Source organism: Nestor notabilis, unplaced genomic scaffold, assembly GCF_000696875.1.
Source record: "Nestor notabilis isolate BGI_N333 unplaced genomic scaffold, ASM69687v1 scaffold23258, whole genome shotgun sequence".
Taxonomy (NCBI): Eukaryota; Metazoa; Chordata; class Aves; order Psittaciformes; family Psittacidae; genus Nestor; species Nestor notabilis.
In genome coordinates this window covers 294-18,869 of record NW_009939980.1, presented here as the reverse complement: position 1 = coordinate 18,869, position 18,576 = coordinate 294, and the positions used below count along the sequence as shown (strand labels likewise).

The 18,576-nt window shown below is 41.1% G+C and overlaps 2 protein-coding genes across 2 annotated transcripts in view; one reads left to right on the top strand and one right to left on the bottom strand.

The window, feature by feature from the left end:
* The window catches only part of LOC104410075 (unconventional myosin-Ie), a 30,012-nt gene extending 17,564 nt beyond the window's left edge, over positions 1-12,448 (top strand). Inside the window, exons 11-16 of the mRNA XM_010020136.1 lie at positions 3,983-4,129; positions 5,333-5,490; positions 6,271-6,363; positions 7,697-7,901; positions 11,750-11,919; positions 12,372-12,448. Of these exons, the coding sequence (XP_010018438.1) occupies positions 3,983-4,129; positions 5,333-5,490; positions 6,271-6,363; positions 7,697-7,901; positions 11,750-11,919; positions 12,372-12,448 (850 nt within the window). The remainder of the gene's footprint in view (positions 1-3,982; positions 4,130-5,332; positions 5,491-6,270; positions 6,364-7,696; positions 7,902-11,749; positions 11,920-12,371) is intronic.
* A 2,566-nt stretch (positions 12,449-15,014) lies between these two features.
* CCNB2 (cyclin B2) lies at positions 15,015-18,488 on the bottom strand (the record flags this gene model as incomplete). The annotated part of the gene is made up of 8 exons (XM_010020137.1): positions 15,015-15,165; positions 15,492-15,602; positions 15,953-16,093; positions 16,839-17,075; positions 17,383-17,541; positions 17,615-17,785; positions 18,153-18,278; positions 18,360-18,488. Coding segments are annotated over 8 exons (1,176 nt in total), but the record flags the coding sequence as incomplete, so codon positions are not given.
* Positions 18,489-18,576: the final 88 nt, after the last annotated feature.

The following is an 18,576-nucleotide window of genomic DNA, read 5'->3' as shown; positions in this document are numbered from 1 at the left end:
AGATGAGTGTACAAAGCCTCTGGATACCTCTGTATTTGTTATTGCAGTTTATCAGAGCTGGTAGCTGGGTGTCATTTAATACAAAATGATACAGATCCATGGCAAGAAGTATACTTTAAATACTGCAATAAATAACAAACTATAAGTCTACAGTTGAATAATGTGTATTGATAGCTACTGCGGAGGGTTTTTTAGTATATGCTTATAAAATGTTCCCATTAGCATAGCCAGAAATCTTGTCACTGACATTATCCAGTACTTCAAAACAGCAGATTTCATTTCTGCAGTAGTCTTCACAGGCATTTCAAGATTACAGGAACGCCTGTAAGATGTGTCCGCTGACTGACACTACCATTTTCAGGACCTGTTGTTTATTTATCATACATATTTATAAGGAAAGTTGCAACAAAACTATAGTAGATGTAGGTTAAAGATGAGAGCAGAACCTGTCTTTGTAGTGCTCAAAGTCTGGACCGCGTGCTGTGAAACCTTGAACAGATTGCAGCCAGACGCTCCAGTTGGGCCTGTAGCATTCCAAAGGCACAGTCACATTGAGTCAGCTAAAAGAACGGCTGCCTGCCAAGTTAGTGAAAGCTGTTACACTCCTCTCACATGTCAGTAGCAGTTCCACAGAACCTTCTGAAGCAAAGGCAAACGTGCTTCGTTCAGAGGAAACACGTATGTTATATTATGTCCAATAATATTTTGAACCTAGCTTATTGATTTTATTTTGTTGTAAAAAACATCTGGTTTTGTATATGCTAAAAGCAAGTAACCAAACTGTCCATGTATGACTCCAAAACCAAACCCTTAAAAACCTATGTGGAGGCAAGTGGGCTTTTCCCTCTTACTGTGTTGGTATGGTCTGAGTTCAAAACGAGTCTAATCAAGGGATCTCTTAACTCTGTGTAACTGGAGTAATAGTAATACAATGGTGTGGCTGCAGAGGCTGTGAAAGTTACTACTTCTCTCAAATCTGAGATAATCTTGTGTCAGTGACAAGAGTTAGTGCTTGTAATACTTAACACTCTACAATTAGTAAAACTAGACTGAATCCTTTATTTAGTACATATGTAACCTATTATGTACTTGGAGGGGGCAGACCCAAACCAACCAACTTTTCATGGAATATTAAGTTTTAGCTAAATCAGTACAAAATGAAATATATTTTAAATGGTGTAGAGAGGATAACTGGATTCTTGCATTGCTGTCTGAACAGTATGCGTCAAGAAATTATGCACAAATTATTGACATAAGCTTGTATCAATACGTGTAGAGACAAAGGCAGAATAATTAGCATTACTGACATGAATTAGCAGCAATTAACACTTCCTAACAATTTATATTACTAAAGAAGTTGCAATTTAAAGTACAAATGCCCAACTTGGAATTTATTCCAAGTACTAAGAAGGACAATCCGTACTCATGGAAATGTTCTTGCATTTTTAGTAGCAATAAATCAATAACTGAGCTTTATAATTCCTCTGATAGGGAGTGACACAGGACATCCTGACAGTATTGTGGAGTTGGTCTCTTGCCAGATCAGAAAAAGAAAGGACCACTGACTGGATAAAATTTGCTGGAGGTCTTGGGCTTTTCTGACACATCTCATTCAAAGCCTTGCTGAGATTGTAGTTTGCTTGAGGACAGGAAAGGAGGTCATGCTTTTACTCTTCATAGTTTTCTTACCGCTCCTTTGAATACCAATTAGGTATGTTTGTAGTTTCATACACACTTTTCCAAACTATGGGGAGGATTTCAAGACTTGAAAGGAGATAATGAAGTACACAAGTGGTAGGTAGATTCATCCTTTACCTAATGTCTCAAGTCTCTTACATGATAGTCAAGAGCACCTCTAGCACACTGTGAAGCTATTTTTAATTCTGCACAAAAAGGTACTCACAGTCAGACGTCTTCAGTAACCAGATGAGAAGTTGGGGTCAGAAAGCAAGACCTGCTTCCCCTTTTCAGATTTATAGTCGGCAATCAGGCAAACCACCTGGGAGAAGAAAAAGGAGGAGCATGCTCAAAGTGGAAATCTGTTGACTGCTGGGTAATTAGGATCAGAAAACAGTAATGAAGGCAAATAGACCTAATGAAATAGGGCTTGGGTTTGGGTTTTTTCCCTGAGCTGAATGTTGAGTCCCTTAATTAATTTACTTGGAGTTACTCTGAAACTCTGGAGCAATACATACATATATAGATAAAGGTGAGCTGTTGGTGCCTTCTTTGTGTGATGGTATTGTTCTGCAAACTATTGAAAGAAGCTGGGTTTTAGAGACACATATGTAACTTTGACTTGCCCTTCACCTGGCTGCCAAAGCAACCTGCCTGTTTTTCCACAGCCTTAACTCATAATGAATGTCAGTTTTAAATCCAGCAGCAAACTGAGAGTGCCTTTTTCACTTAGTAGGTGATATTTACTGAAATAAATTACTATTGTAAAATAGCATTTTCTGGTATTAGTAATAGCAGCAGCAGATTGACCAACAACATTGACAAAAGAGCAGAGAAGCTTTGGCTTCAGACTCCCTGCCGCAGACTAAACAACCATGAAATGGAGCCACACATGTTCTGCCAGGAATATTTAACAGTGTTTAACTTAATATTCCTTTCTTCAGCGATTATACTCCATTATGTGAAATCCCATGCTGGTGATGAGATGATGGTTTTGTGATAAGGTTGAGCAATTCTCAGCTCTCCACATCTGTCAAAAGTCTTGTGCTGTCTCTTCTCCCAGACACACATTTTCCTAGACCATATAGCTCTCAGGTGGCTGCGTGGGGATATGGATGAGACGTTAAAAAGTAAGGGAGGCAGAAAATTAATCTGCTAGGAAAGGGGGTGGATTCTAGCATGAATGAAAAGGGTGAGGAGCAGAGGGAAGCCTGCCCCTTCTGACAGCACAACAATGTTGTTAACTTGATTTAAATTTGTTACGAAATTGCACATGAAATTCAAGGTTTCTTCTAATCCAATGCAAATACGGTTAGCTGTTCAGGGGGCAGTCCCTTCCCCTTATGCTCCCACTGTTCTCTTGTGTCTGATGTAGTAGTGCACTCCCATGCAGTGACCTGGTTCTGTAAGCTCACCCAGTGGATGTTAACCAGCTTCAAAATACAGTTGGTTTACTGGGGGATTGGCAAATGGAACCAGAGCATCCTGTGGTTGCTTATATGCTATTCAAGTCAGGAAATAAGTGGGGAACCCGTGGCCTCTATTTTCAGGTCTTACAGTTTTCTTTGGAAAGCTTTGTTTATCCTTCTCTGCAGAAAGGATGCAGAAACAGACGGGCTCCAGTGTAGTTATAGCTAGGAACTATGCCAACATGCTGTTCAAAGGAATAATGATACACATCAAAAACCTTAGAAGCATGCTGGAACAATAGTAATCCTGGCTAGGACACAGCAGAAGTCTTTTTACTGTGGGGACTCTGGGAGGGCAGAAACCACCATTGCCAAATTACTGATGTGGATATAATTTTCTATGAAGTGGTTTGTAGCATCTACAGAAGGTGTAAATAGGGGTTGATCCAAAGGTGGCAGTGAAACCCAGCATGGGGTTTGTACACTGTGTTAAACCAGTCCAAACTGAAGCCAACAAAAAGTTGAAAGCTTTCATTCCAAATTTGCTTGCTTTAGGTTTCAGTCTTACTTTCATAACCTTCAAGTTTCTAGTTTACCTCTAATCACAAGTTTTGTCATTACTGAAGAGATGGCCTTTACTTGTAATCTTAATGGCATGGTTTTTTGCTAACAGTAATTACTGTAAAATGACTAAGTAGTATTCCTGTCTCTAAGAAAGCTCCTGAAAAAAACCCCTAACCTTGCTCTCAGAAAGCAAGACTGTAATCGATGCTGCTTGGACTTGGGTATGTTTTTAAAAGCTAACCATGGGTACTCTGCAAATATCATCATAATGCTGGCTGTATTTGCTGGTGCAATTTTAATCTGGATGTTACATGCTCTTGATTTCTTTCCAGCACAATGCAGGATGACATTTTCATTCTACATGAACAGGAATATGATAGTTTGCTCGAATCGGTCTTCAAAACTGAGTTTTTAAGCCTCTTATCAAAACGATACGAAGAAAAAACACAAAGAAATCTACCTCTGAAATTTAGCAATACGTGAGTTATGCTTTTTTCAATGGGCTTTTAGTAATAAATAATCTTCGTTCTGTCTGCCAATATATGTAAGTAAGTGCTAGTTACTGAGCTCCTGACACTATGCTTTGTTTAAAATAATAAGAGACAGCACAGTGTAAAAACCTGTATGTGCAAGGAGAGCAGACTTCCTGCTTAGCTCATCCAAGTAATAGGATAGGATTGTACCTGGGCCGTCTACCACTTTTCACTGTCCGTGTGCATAGAAGAATTGCTTTTGTTCTGCTGAACACAGCATCAGCCTCAGGGATCTTCAGCTTTGTGCTACAGAGCAGCTCTGTGCCAGCAGAGCTGTCACCCCACAGCAAGGGCCAGGCCATTCGCTGCACCATTAATGTGTGCATCCATAGTGCAAGATCTCCCTCTCTGTGATGGCTGCTGTTTCCTATCATGAGAAGGGAGCATTCTCTTCCAAGTCCTTAACCTTGACCTAGGAGTGGAAACACGATGAAGAGTTTGAAAGACAGTTCTGGAGACATACTGTAACAGTGAAATTCTGAAGTTTCTTGTAGTGACCGCGGACTGCAGATGACAGGGTAATTCTAAAGGAGCCTCGTTAGGTAAATTTTGTTGGGAGCTTTTTTTAGGAACAAGGCTGTAAATCTGCACAACGTTTCATGAGCATTTTAGCCGTAAGGACATGCTGGAAACTGTTACAACAAACATGAGCTTTTGTTAATACTCCTACGTGTTATGCAGATTAGCAACAGCAGGCCTTGGGTTTGTATGTTTCTTTCATTTGAAAAAGTGGAAAAAGTAGAAAAGGTAATAGGTTATTATTTTAATTTGGGAAGGGTGTAGAGGAGGACAATTGAAGTGTGAAACATGCCTATACATGCCTGTACACTGGGAATCCACAGCCAGGATCAGGAATAAAAGTTTTGTTCATGTAAATGCTCACTGTACACTCCAACCTCTCTGGGGCATCTTAAGCTTTCTTTAAGTAGCATTACCAGGAAAGTTAAAACATTAATTAACAAGGACATTTTAAAAAGCATGAAGGAGAGATGTAATCGGGCAGTTTATGGCACCCGAGTCACTCAGGGAATACAGATTCTTAGTCCAAGCTTCTTATATTTTTAAGTTACCTGCTGCCAAGTGATACTGTCCCAGTTTGACATAAGTACTTCTGATATTTTTATTCATATGTTCACATGTTTATATTAGACTTGAAGTGAAGCTGAAAAAGGAGAGTTGGGGGCCCTGGAGCAGTAGTGGTTCTCGGCAAGTGCAGTTTATGCAAGGCCAAGGAGACATAGCTGTTCTCAAGCCAAGTAATAAAGTGCTGCAGATCAGCATTGGACCAGGGCTACCAAAGAACTCCCGTAAGTATGAATTTCCTTTACGTATTAGTGAATGGTTTAGAAATTTAGAGAATGGGTGATTCTTTCTCTCCTTGCTTGCCTTTAGCCTCAGCGTGTTCTTTATTATGTCTCTGTAACGCTTAAATGAAGATCCAAGTTACAGATCCTAACAGTCACGCTGGAATGTTGTTGCTTTCACTATATACCGTTTCTGAACCATATCAAATTCTTTGCTCTGTGGCAAAAGCAATGAGAGCATTTAATCATTTGACATAGTACAAATGGCACAATTAGCCAAGTAGTTTGGGGAGGAGTCTTTCACTCTGCTGAGCTCCTGCAGTTCTTATAGTCTAGCTCATGAAGAAAGGTCTGCATCAGGACAAGACAGGTTGTGATAGGAGGAAAGGTAACCTCTGTACATCACTAAAGATTGAGCTGTAACTATACCAGCCTCTCAGGTTTCGTGTCCTACCTTCTTCCTCATACTAATTGCTGATCAGAAACAGTATAGTCCAAAGTACTGCTGTGCCAGCTACCCATGGTTTATAAACAAGTTCATAAAGCTAGCGGTCTTCTGCACCTCGTTTACTGTAGTCTTGAGACAGCTTTACTTTACTTTATATTCACAAAAGGGAGAGTATGCCCAAGTCATCCTTTTAGCACCTAAAGCTCTAGAACACGTGGCCAGTGCTGTACATGTCAGATTCATTACTGCTGCAGATGAGCACTTTCTGATCAGAGCAGGGGTCAGGCAGCCAGAAGGACTTACCCTTAGATAATAAAATGGTTTGATTTTTTTAGGTCCTACTAGACGGAACCTTACCCAAACTAGAGGGTATTCCAACAGGTCTCAAAGTCAGACTTACCCTATGAGAGCCGCACCACCTCCTCCTGGTAAGTCCTCTTAGCCTTGGGCAAAAACAAAATTCAAAATTCAGGGTTTCACTTTTGCTCTCGTCATCTGGTAACTTTTATGCATTAAATCCTAGTAAAGGTTTTAAATCCTCTTTAAAAGATCCTGTCTGCAAAACCTAAGTTGTAGGCATTGTTTGAGCATTGTATTGTTTGAGTCAGCAGACAGTCAAACTGGTATTCCACCAGAGATGTCCTGGTTGTCATGGATGCTGGCATTTTCAGCCACTTAATGCAGGACGTGGAATCTAAACCTTACCCCTTAGCCTTCTCCGCTTCCCTTTCAGGGGTAAAAACTGTACACTTTCTCAGGTCATAGACAGTGCTTTGCAATGAAACTGCTTTCAGTGCCAGTAAACAATAGAATGCAATTTATGTCTCAGTACCCTGGTACATAACTTTTGTGTATGCTAAGCACTGGGATGGATCAGCTGTGCCAGTAAGCAGCATGGCTTTTTCTAATAGGATTGATGTCATTAGGGTGTTTCACTTCTGCTCTGGAGAGATATGATTAATTTAGCTTGTGAACTCAGAGGGGAGAACAATATTCCATTGACACAACATTCCCCAAGTGGGTTTTTGTTTTTTTTTACTAAAACTCCCAGAATACTTTCAGTCAGCTGCTGTTTATTGAGATGGGTGTGCAACCAGCCTTGGTCACCAGATTAACTAGACAATTCCCAATCCTCACAGCTGTAGGAGTCACACTGAGGACTGCATGGTCTGCAACAACTGCTTGTAGTGAAGTGGGAAATTACTGCAGCTGAGAGTTAACCTGTCTGCGAACAGATAGCAAATATTCATACAGAGTGAGTTAAAGCTAGGAAAGCCTGTTCTGGTATTTTCAAAAACTCTTTCAGCAGTTCTTTAGCTGGATGAAAAAGCCAAACACTGGTTGAAGAAGCCTTGTGCCTGCAGACACTGCCCAAACTTACCTCGCATAGATAAGGTAGTTTGGATGTAAATTTGCACACATGTCCAAGGCAGCAGTGGATACTCATTCCTGCAGTATGGCATTTTGTAATTGAATATCTCCTAGTGCTTATGACAGGTCCTGAACAGACAGCCTCTTGTTTGTAACATCCAAGGCACAGGTCTCTAACTTGAGCACAAGTCCATGAAGATGTGAAACAAAAAGAGATTGCCAGCAGACCCCAAACTGTGTCTAAATCAACATTGTTTAATTTTAAAGTACCTCATTAGCCAGGTCTCACTGACAGCCAAATCTGACAGCTGAGCCATCAACACAGGGAAAAGGTTACTTCTCCTGAGTTATGGTTTGGAGTGGATGTGTTCACACTTTATTTACTTCTAGGTCAGCAGCAAAATGGAGTAATAAATCCCCCCCAGTTTGTAGCACTTCCCCACGTCCCAGGAAACCAGCGGGCCAGTGAGAAAAACCTGTACACAAATATGACACGTCCAGCTTTACCACGGCAACTGTCAGGAGGATCAGGCAAGATTTCACAGCAACCAGAAAGCTTGGATTTCTTGAAAGTACCTGACCAAGGAGCAGCCGGGTAAGATTTTACATTAAACCTGAGAAAAAGGTGTCAATTTTGTAAGTAGCTTTACACACACAAACCGACTTACATGTGACTTACACTGTGTACGGAGTTGACCAGATTGTGCTCCTGAGCTGTACTCAAAGGTATCATCATCTTCCACAGGATTTCAAAATACATATTCCATTGTAAGACTTTAGGAATGAAGCTGAACCAGTTCTAGTTAATACCTTAAATTTGCCTGGTAAGTTCTGCTTAAGGATATGAAGACGCTTAAGCAGAGTTTGACTAGGCTTTCTTTCTCTCTGGCTTGCAGATCATGAACAGCAGATTTTGTGGCAGCTAATAGTCCTTTTGTTCCACCTTCGACTCCCAACTTACACACCAGACTTGTACTTCCTTTTAAGGAGGAAGTTTGGCAGTATGACAATCAAGATTATTTTAGCATCATTTGGACTTGTAAGCTGCAGCCTTCCAGAATATGTTCCTAAGACAATCCTGCAAGGTTTGAGGGGGGGAGTAGGTCTTATTAGGTCACTAGGTATTTCACACTAACCAAGAGTGAAGAGTACCAAAACAAATTACCAGAAGTAGCAGAAAGACAGAACCAAGAAATAAGGGGCTTAGAGGAGGGAAGCAGAACAAGTTGTTGTCAACTCTGAAACCAGCTGCTCCAGATCTTGACTGAAAATCCAGAAGCAGGCAAAACCTCCAATTTGTGGAAATCAAAAGACAGAAGTCTTCTGTCAAGTATTTACAGGACCTTAGTGCTCCAGAATGTTAAAGGCCTTGCAAGATTTTAAGCTTTTCAATGAACGGTTACTGCTTCAATTTAGCCTTTTTATTCACTCTCTTGTAGAACATCAGTGGAGCTTTACTATAGTGGGAATTTGAGCACCACTTAATTGTTAAAGAATGCTGTCAATTCAGCAATTCTAGCACAAAAAGAGAAATAAGCTGGTTTTGAGTAAGCAGTTTGTGTTTTCTCCTTGTCGATTACTTCCTTTTATTTAATTCTGATGTAACCAAGTCCCAGAGCATATTAAATAACAAGGGAAGTTCTATTAGGAGATAGAGTAAAAATCCACTGGGGTAAAGTGTAATAACTTTGCATAGTAATGGTTAGTGCAGACACAAGTCTATGCTCCACAGCTCAGGTAAACACACATGATAAACACCTCCAGCAAAACACACTGTATTAAATGACATCTTTGCTGCCTGCCACAGTTTTCACTGATGAATATGCTCAAGAAGGGTAGAAAAAAAACCCCACCAACAGCCACAGCAGTAATTGCAACCAGAACAAGTAAGGAACAGGCATCCATTGCTTCCCTCTGGATAGATTTTATAGAAGTTGAGCTTCTCTATGGGAAGCCACAACTAAAGCAGAAGAGTACTGAGTAACATAGCACAAAGTAACGTAACTTACTCTGAGGGAAGAGGCTGTTGAGGAGTGAGGGTTGTTTGCTTTGTTCTTTTGTTTGTGTTGTGGTTTGGATTTTTTTCTTTCAAAGCACGCCAAAGCGTGTAAGGTAAGGGAATGTCATCTAAAAAGGGCCTAGCAAAGTTACTTCATTCCCCTTTGTGAGTTGCTGCCTGTCCACTACACTCTGTAAATTCATTGAATTGTGCTTCCTACCGGAAGCGTAAAATAGTATTTTGGGCGGAAATGGTGGAAAGTGCCAGCTCTGAAAGGAGCCGAGTGCAGCCCCATGAGGGTGACTTCAGATGGGCATCAAAGCAAGTAGGTAATGATTTGAATTTACATGTGCGACTCCTGAAAAGAGGTGGATTAGTCTAGGAATTGGAGTCTTTTCACTTAGCATACTTCAGGCTTTGTTAGTGCAAATAACCCCGTGTTTCTGAGCTCACAGTCAGAGGAGCAACTTGCAGTCACCATCATAGGCACAACGCGGTTATCGTCCCTTCCAGCACTGGCAGTGACCAAGACCAAGGTGTGTGGGTGCGTGTCGGCACAGAGCAGCCGGCACCGCGCGCCCCCTGCTGTCGGACACGGGCACCGCCGCAGGCCAAGCTTCCCTCTGGCTGACACTGCCAGGACGAGCGGTGCGGTGCGTTCCTTCCCACCGCCGCCTCGCTGCCCGCAAACTGCTGTCATTCTTGGCCAGCACAAGCATCAGGGACCTGGCTGGAGCACGCAGTAATGTAGCTAAGTAAACAGAGCCTTCAACAAATAGATCAGCTCCCAAAAGCCAGCCTAGAGCAGAGTAAGGCTCACAAAGAAATGGAAGTGGCAGGTAGGCCCAACACCGGAGGGGTTCTCCCTGCACAGTACCATTCCCAGCACTCACATTTCTCCAATACATTCACCATTAAGAAAAACAAACACCTGAGAGGAGTCTTACAGTAGTAACAGACCAAAAGGAATTACTTGTCCAAAATTACAGTTTCATTATAAGCTCCTTTCTTACTGTACACAAAAGAACTATCATTACTAACTACATCCAGCAGCAGTGGAGTGGTTCAGGTAAGTTTTCCTCTGTGAAATGATTTCACGGATGGGAATTTTCCCTTCATACAAAGGGAAAATTGAGCTAGAACAGATTGATAAACAGCCCAAAGGCACAGAAGGTGAAGGAGAGCTCCCACTGAGTCACAAAGGGCAGAGTAGAGCCCCCCTGTGTTTCTGAACTCCTGATGGAGCCTCGGCACGGCTGAGCCCAAACCGGGGGGGTGTGGTGCTGCTAAGGATGCAGTAGTACTATGACAGCTTTTGCTTTCCGTTACCATTAACAATCCAATACAAACCTAACTTAGAAAACACCATGTTCTCACCAGCAAAACATCTCATTCAACATGTTCTTGCCCTGCTGTGGTTGCAGAAAAGCCAAGCTACTTTTCTAAGACTTGCTCTGAATTCTTTTATTTCCACACATGTCCAAGTTTGACAAGGTACCCTATCCCAAGCAAACTCAATACATGCTGAACAGTAGATAGATAAATTTAGAACTGAAACACTGTTCTAACCCATACTTCAAAGCTCATTTTCTGGTGCAGTTCACTACACAAAACTAGACAAAAGTACTAACAAAAATTAAGTCTAGGACTTACCATAAGTAACTACAAGCCTCTGCAAGAGCTGTGTGATGTTATTATGGCATTATATGACATGATCACAATTAGTTCCTCCACATTACTGCAGTGTTTTTAATCATTCATCACATTTATTTATTATTTACATTAAACTGACATATTGCATCTAATACCTGTTCTCTCTTCCAGCCTTTATTACCTGATGAGCTGACAAAATGCATTTCTTCCCTCTTTCCCCTTCCTATCTTTGGAGTGGTCACAGCTGTGACAGAGTTTGTGCAGCATCTCCCCTGTTGCTTCAGAGTTGACTATAACAGAACAAGTCCATAGATGGCCCTGGAGTCTGAGGCAACTTAAAAGAGAGACAGTGTCTTACAGCTTAGTCACAAGAATGGTAAAGTAGCAAGACTGTGAGCTAGAACTTTGTTTTTAATACTGGAAACTACAGTGAAACTGGGGTACGGGAAGAGACAGACTGAACTGTGTAGCTGCCAAGATACACATGAACTGCATGTACACATTTGTTTACATTCTAGCCTGAGCACTAAAATGCTACACTGAGCACTTATGCATTTGAACTGCTCTTTGGAAGTACCTGTTCATCCATTTCAGTAGGGAAGAAATGGCAACTGGGCCTTTCATAAGGAAGTCTTAGATTGTGGTTTTAAATTGTTCTGCCATTTAAAAGAATCCTTTTTCCCTTGTTCTGTGATACGCTCTAGAACCAGTCCATTAGCACAAGAGGGGTTGATAAGGCTTAGGTTCAAGTCACATACTTCAAAGCATATTTGTGTTTTTTCTCCCATCAGGGTTCGCAGGCAGACGACAAACCGACCTCCACCAGCTGGAGGAAGGCCAAAACCACAGCCCAAGCCTAAGCCTCAGGTACCACAGTGCAGGGCACTGTATGCATATGATGCTCAGGACACAGACGAACTTAGCTTTAATGCCAACGACGTGATTGATATAATTAAAGAAGGTACGTATTGATACCAAGACATGACTTTTTGAGCTGCCCCCCTGTTACCCTCCCTCATTAAGCTTGCAAATGTCTATGCTAGCTCAGGGAGTAGAGAAGTCTCCACACCCACGCCAAACAAACCTCATCAGTGAGGTATGCATTACTTGTTACTCCAGATCTGTATCCAGATCTCCCATTCTGTAATTCTGTCACAGGCTCTGGCTGAAAGTTAGATTACAGCTACAGCACAAGAACCACGAAAGTAATAAACCAGTTCTGACTCTTTTGTGTTTCTAAAGCAACTTTGTAAGGCAGTGATGCAGCCAAGAGATTAGCAAGCTCAGGTTCTCCACGCTTGTCCTCAGTCCTTCACAAAAAGGCTCTCGCTTTGTGGAACAGCTTTGCAAAGCTGCCTCTTCAGGTATATAGAAAGTTTACAGAACTTCACTACTTTGCTTTCTTTGTCACAGATCCTTCTGGCTGGTGGACAGGAAGACTGCGAGGGAAACAAGGTCTGTTTCCCAACAATTATGTCACCAAGATATAAAAGACTCGGACAAAAACTGGCATGAAGTTACCTGTGGTTGAAGATGTTTTTCCTTGCCTTCAGGACATGATGGTTCTGAGATCTGCCATTATCACCAGTGAAGTTGTACATGAGCAGGAAGAAAGTTACCCACAGCGGAGACGTTGATCATGTGTCTCGGAAGCATACAGCAATGGACATACAGACCAATTATTTATTATATTTAAAACCTGGTTTTAACGCCTATTAAGCGAAGAGTACTCAAACTTACCATTTTCCTGAAACAGAAAGGTGCTTTGCAGTCTGGGACCAGGGACTTTGAACTGGGTGTATTTAATAAGTGCCTTCAGCTGAGTATCAGTAACATTTAAATATCAGTAACCTTTGCAGTTATCTACTGAAGATGCTAAATGCGCATTTCCTCTAATGCGGATCATTCTGGGGAACATGCTAAGTATGCTGCTACATGTCGAAAGGATTTAGGCCAATTTGGGATATTACCATCTAAAAACCTACTGTGATGGTGTAAAGTAATTCTGTATAGAGTTGTAATGGAACTGCTTTGTGTTTGCTGATGTGTTTAGGGACTCCAACAGGCAGTCTAAGAAGTTAAAACAGAAAACCACATAGTACTGTATGCTAAATAATGTTGCCTTCTTTAAGATTTATAGTGTAATATGGCTGGCCCATGTTGGATTTAATGCTCTACCTGTAGTAAGTGTCTTTATGCAGAGCTGTACATTTATAGAAACAGATCATATACTGTATATAAAAACTGAGTATGATAGAAACATGTATGAATGTATAATGTAGTATTCCACTGCTGTTAATTCATGAAGTAGTTCTAGACTTTTTATGCCAGGTACTTACAGATATGCACTACTCCTTTCAAATGGCAAAACCATTACTGCTCAAATCTGATTGCCTCCCATACCAGAGTGGCTGTTGCTTGCCATACAGTTACCACCATTCATGCTTTGCCTTCTGAACCTCCAGAAAATAAAACAGAAGCAGCAGTCAGCTGAACAGGTCTGTTCTCTGTGCAGTTTGTTTCTAGTTACATATACAAACACATCCCTTTGCAATGACTGTTGATTCTACTGCCCTGATTTCTGAAGAAAAAAAAACTCCCCTTCCTTTGCTCCAAACCATTTTCACTGTGCCCAGCCAAAGTGCTGTGCGTTACACTTTCTCCTGTTAAGAGCAGCTAAAAAAAAAAATCCTGTGTATGTTAAGACATTGCATAAGCTTTAAGATAAACTGTAAGTCTTGAATCCCCTCCTTCCTCAACTGTTCTTACATCTACTTTAGGCACACTTACTTAAACTCCCTGTCCATTACGGCATAACAGACCGTAGAATCTGCTCCTGGAAGCTGGGCCTTAGTTTTGGGGGGAATCATATACACAAAAGGGATCAAGCATGTTTCAAAAGGCCATCTGCAGTAAGTGCTAGGTTGACTTATCCTACAGGAGAAAGAAGTCTCCTGCTCAAGATAAAATGCAGTAGTTTCAACATCCTCCCCACAGGGGGAGAACTGAAGTCTAGGCCGTTTTTGCAGTATTGAGTTCTACAGCAGAGCCAGCACACTCATGACTAGGAGACACTGGGAGAAGAGGGGTAATAAGATCAGTGCAGCTTCACAGGTCTGTAACTTTACATTAGTTATATAGCACTAAGTTAACAAATAAATAGGCTTAAATGAGGTATTGAGGCAGAAAAGACCTATTACTTACATAGTTGTCTTCCTTGAATATACAGATACTAATTAATAGCAGCAAAGGAAAGCAAAATGGGAAGTGATAAGGAAGAATCTACTTAAGGGAGGTCGGACTATATTCTCCCAAGTAGAAAGGTTTATTGGAGGGAAGGGGAGGAGAGGGGGTGTTGGTATGAGTGAAGTGGCAATGGAAAGCTTGGGGGGGGGTTGGGGTGGGTCTGAGAAATCAAGCAGATTTTAAGAACAGAGTTCCACACCTACAGCCCCTGCACACAGGGGTCAGCATCACATGAGACTGAGAATTTTCCCTACCTTAACTCTTTTTGTTTAGGTACACAGAGATAGAGGATACATTGTCTTAAGTTCACCTAAACACAAATATTTATCAGGCTAGTATGCGTCACAGCCAGCTTACCCACCTCCCCAAATCTGAAGGTAACAAATTACAAAGAAATTCCTGTATACTACTTTGAGACCAGACACTGAAATAAAAGTATGTATTTGAGGGACGCCAAGAAAAGATCAACTGTCTGCCTGGTTTCGTATCTTAAGAGTGAAAACAGTAAGCTACTAAATTCACCATAAAGCCTGGAGATTCTCACTAGAAACAACCACTGAGAATAATCCACATTAATTAAAAGCTGTATCAGTCACCTACTCATACAGATGTCTTGCTTGGACATTAAACTGCAGACGTGTCTAGGTAGAGCCTTTAAAATTCACTCTTTTTCATAAAAGAGAAGCTTTATTTCTAGGCAGAGAACTGTATTACAAAGAAAGTTTAAAATTTCACCTTCCAAACCTGAAATGTCTCTGGTACAGCTGGAATACTATGTACAAGGAGCGCAGTAGTTTTGCCTCAATAGGCTGATAAAGACAAAGTGCATATACCAACAGGACTTTGCTGCCTAGGGTTATCACAAGAGTGGTAAAGCCAGGTCCTTGATTATCTTGCTGTTCAGTTGAGGGATTGTGCTGATCATCAGTAGTTTGCTACTTGCATACTTGTTCTTTGTAGCCTGCAGAGGTAGAGAACAGCGTTACAAGATGAACATAAATACTGTGCATGTAAAACATTTTATAATTTTGGGTCTATTAGCCTGACTGCTTGGTAAACAAGCAAGCAAAGCTACAAGCAAACCAGCCTGAGCCAAGCAAACCAGCAAGAGCACAGTTCATCTAAAATACTTCGAAGCTAGTACTAATGCAACGCCCTCTCAACAACCTTACCAGAATAGCATAGACTTTAAGGTGACATACAGAACATTTACCTAAGGAGCTAAAACATACAGCAAAGGTTCTCTCTAAAACATTTAAAAAAGAAGATTTAAGTAGTGGTACTTACAGTGTATTTAGTTAAGTTCTCATTTACTTTGAACACATTCTTGGCCATATGTTTCATAGTCATCTCAAGACTCTCTTCTGTATACCCAGTGTAGTGCTCCTGCTTTGCATCCTGCAGTGTAACAGTAAGAGGTCCAAGATTGATGAAGTGGGGATTGCTGTGCAAGGCACAGTCACTTCAGGTAGCCAATGCCCTAAGCTTCCTAGCCTTGAGTGCTAGGAACCGTAGCACTGTTAGATCCAGAGTAACTTCTGGTGCACAGTAGGAGTCTGGACACATCAATGCCACGAACCACATTTCTACAGTGAGCAGAAGATAAAAGCAGCAACACTTGCAAAGTAATTGAATTGCAAGTCACTATTCATGGTCCACAATTTCATTACTCTGCATGTATCATGAAAATTATTAAGATCTACCTTTATTTACAGCGTGACCTTCACTAACTCAATTAAAATACTTACCCATTTGTTATGTCCCAGAAGCTTTTGGGACAAGCATAATGCAGCAGCTGCAATCTCTGAAGGACGATGGTGAACCATGTCATAGTCTATCAGCGTCAGCTCCATTAGGTATTTTGCTAGTGTATGTTGCTTAGCGTCAGCCTACCAGATGGAGAGCTTGTTAATCCACAAAATTTCACTTCATCTTGCCATAATAATTCATAATTATTATATTCATTAACTGACAAAAACAGCCACCAAAAATCTTTACTATGGTCTAGGGACCATACTGTTAACAGGCACCCTTCTCAAAATCGAGACCAGAGTCCAAACCAGTCCAGTCTAGCACCAATTTAGAATTCAGACACAAAGTCAAGCAAGGGAGACAGAAAACTGCAGTATCAGGCACTGCTATGCCCAACCAAGGATATGAATGCTCCTTTTGTGGTCTGTTGAGGTAACTGAAGGCCATTCAAGTGCAGGCAGTTCACTCGAGACAGTTCACTGTCTGGTGAAAGTCAGTATTTTTATTCTTAAATAATACAATATTTACACTCAGAAGTTATGAGGAACGGTAACACTGCTCCCCTTTGTACTAGGGAATGCTCAAATCACCCGACAAAAGATTAAAAGCAAGGATTCTGCTCCAGGTGTGTTTAACAGTAAAATTACTGAACACAGTGGCCATAAATACAAACATGAACTGCTACTGGCTGCCACAGTGATGTTGTCATGTTACTCCACGTGGTGGAGTTCCATAGCTAAACTTCTTGATCCAGAGCATGTAAGCAGAAAGTTAGTGAAAAAAAAAATAAAAAATAAAATCACATGATAAAAGTGCCAGAAGCAATCCTGGTAAGACTTTACACATACAAGAAAGTTCTAGATAATGAGGACAAATACCCACCTCCCCAGCTTTTGATGCTCTTCTCAAGAAATGAATTGGAAGAGGTCGTCCCAAATTGAAGTTTAACTCTTGAAGAATCACGATCTCCATTTCTCTGATTTCACTACTGGTGTAGGCATTGTCAGTAATGTAAACAAAGTCTGCTACATCAGGAGAGAACATCTCTTCATATTTTGAAGCCAGAAGCAGTGCTGTTACACCCACCAACTGAAGCCTCTTCCGAGGCACTGGATGACTCTGCAATACACGAATTTAAAAAGCAGGCCCCAGAATGTCAAACTCTAGATAAACAGATTCTAATTTATCATTTTAAAACAGCATAATGACAGTGCTTACTCCTCTAACACGAATGAGACTTTAGAAGCATCCCTACAATAACAGGCTCGAAGAGGATGGCAGCCTCAGAGTTAAGACGCAACATTATACAGACTGCTTACACAAGGAGTGGACTGTGTAGGTTCTTAGGATTTGTCCTTTCCTTATAAATCTAACGCAGTAATTGAATAAGTCTCCCAACACAAACATTAGCTGAAAAATATCTTACTTGTAAGAAGCGATCCATAACTGCAACACACATATACAGTGTTTCCTGCAAAAGCTGGAATCTCGAGTGGACCTGGACAAGCCAGTCAACTAAAATGGAGCGCATCCGCCCATTGATTGTCTTCCCATCGAGGTAACGCGGGCGGACTGACTGCTGCAGCTGTTGAAGAAAAAGCTGTGTGAGCAACAGGATTAACACTGTACTGCAGCAGCACAGACTCAGAATGTCCTACCTCAAGCTCTCTCAGATACTCATAGATATCTTTTACGTAGTCACTACACAGCTGGGGATCCCCACAGTCTTCAGCATCAATGTCTTCTACATTGTTGAGCAGCACATCAGAGAAGGCTTGGCACAAATCCTCCTCTTGCATAGATACGTCCATAGGGACAGGAGACAGAATCTAAGGAACAGATAATAGTGCTTACATATTTACTGTTTACACTGCAATGCTCCCTTGTTTCCACATTTTTCTCATCGTTAATACAATTCCTTTAAGATAAAAGAAATTAAACTGAGGTTGCATTCTTAGCTTTCACCAAGATGCTGTACAGACAGAATCAGAAAGCCTTTTAGTAACTGCCATCTAAAGCAGCAGCTTCATCCAGTACTTCCGACAGCTAGTTCTAACGCCTTAATGTCAGCTTTTAAGCACAACATGCATTAAACCCAAACCTTAGCTTATCAGATAAGTGAGATTAATTATTCTGAAGTTAGAGCTCTAAGTTTCAAATCAAATTAAGAATCAGAACAGTATCATTACTTCTTACCTTTGGAACATCAGTTTCTTTCAAAGCTCGATTCACAGCAGCTGGAGGTTTTGGCAGTACAGTTCCATTTGTCATCTTGTTAGGTCCTTTTGTAGGCTTTACGGATGCTTTGGAGCATTCAGTTTTCTGTAGTGAAAACAATTACTATAAGTACAGAGCCAGTAATCCACCTTTACCTTACAGAAAAATTTCCAAGTGTTCCCTTACCTTAGCTATGCGTGTTCCTCTTGTCGTAACTTTATTCCCTATTTCTTCCAAAGCAGCCCTTTTGCCAGGAAGGTGAGTTTTGGCTTTACTTTTAAGGTCAACCAGAGCATTCTCCACCCCTCTCGTGATCTAAAACAATAAAAGTGCAGCTTAAGACTCTGAGACCTTTCAGGTGCTTAACTCCACTATACACTTACCACCACCATACTTGTGTACG